The following is a 666-nucleotide window of genomic DNA, read 5'->3' as shown; positions in this document are numbered from 1 at the left end:
CCCCCCCTCCCTGCCCCAACCCCCGCGGGCCCCTTTTGTACGTGGAGCAATGCCCCCGGTTTTGTATCTCGGGCTGTCCCGGTTCTGTAGCGACAGGAAATAAAACCGATGATTTTTCTTCACTGGGATCCAAAAACCGGCGGGGGGAGGGTCCGGGGGGGGGCGAGCGAGGGACGGAGATGCCGGGACTGCTCCGGGCGGAACAATTGTGTCGGGTCGCGTTTCCGGGGGGAGCGGGGCCCTGGTGGGACCGTTTCTGGCGGAAGTTTCCTTGGGGGAAGCCAAACTGGATGGACTACTTCCGGCGGAAGTTCAACGGGGAAACGGGAGCGGGAGGACGCTGGTGGCGGTGCGGGGAGGGCGGGCACCAGGTCCCGGTCCCGGTCCCGGTCCAGCCATGGACACGGGCTCCAGCCCGGCCCCAGACCCTGATCCTGATCCTGGTCCCGTCCCAGCCACGGACGCGGACCCCGGCCCGGTTCCCGACCCGAACACGGAGGTGGACTGTGGCCCGGACCCCGACCCCAACCCGGAGACGGACCCCGACGTGGAGGCCCTACCCCGGGGCGGGTTCCGCTGCCGCCTGTGCCAGGTCTCCGCAGCCAACCGTGAGTGCGAGGGCTCCGGTTGCGGAGATGGCGGGGGGGGGGGGGGGGGGCCGGGGCG

General features: G+C 70.3%; 2 protein-coding genes across 2 annotated transcripts in view; both read left to right on the top strand.

Moving 5' to 3' along the window:
• Positions 1 to 103, top strand: part of MTA2 (metastasis associated 1 family, member 2) — a 6235-nt gene extending 6132 nt beyond the window's left edge. The window contains exon 9 of the mRNA XM_010571188.1: positions 91 to 103. Within this exon, the coding sequence (XP_010569490.1) occupies positions 91 to 103 (13 nt within the window). The remainder of the gene's footprint in view (positions 1 to 90) is intronic.
• A 135-nt stretch (positions 104 to 238) lies between these two features.
• TUT1 (terminal uridylyl transferase 1, U6 snRNA-specific) overlaps positions 239 to 666 on the top strand; it is a 6208-nt gene continuing 5780 nt past the window's right edge. The window contains exon 1 of the mRNA XM_010571187.1: positions 239 to 608. Within this exon, the coding sequence (XP_010569489.1) occupies positions 398 to 608 (211 nt within the window). The 5' untranslated portion in view covers positions 239 to 397. The remainder of the gene's footprint in view (positions 609 to 666) is intronic.

The sequence above is a fragment of the Haliaeetus leucocephalus genome, unplaced genomic scaffold (assembly GCF_000737465.1).
Source record: "Haliaeetus leucocephalus isolate CR32 unplaced genomic scaffold, Haliaeetus_leucocephalus-4.0 Scaffold309, whole genome shotgun sequence".
Classification (NCBI taxonomy): Eukaryota; Metazoa; Chordata; class Aves; order Accipitriformes; family Accipitridae; genus Haliaeetus; species Haliaeetus leucocephalus.
Note: the sequence above shows the minus strand (reverse complement) of the source record. Positions and strands in the feature narration are given on the sequence as shown.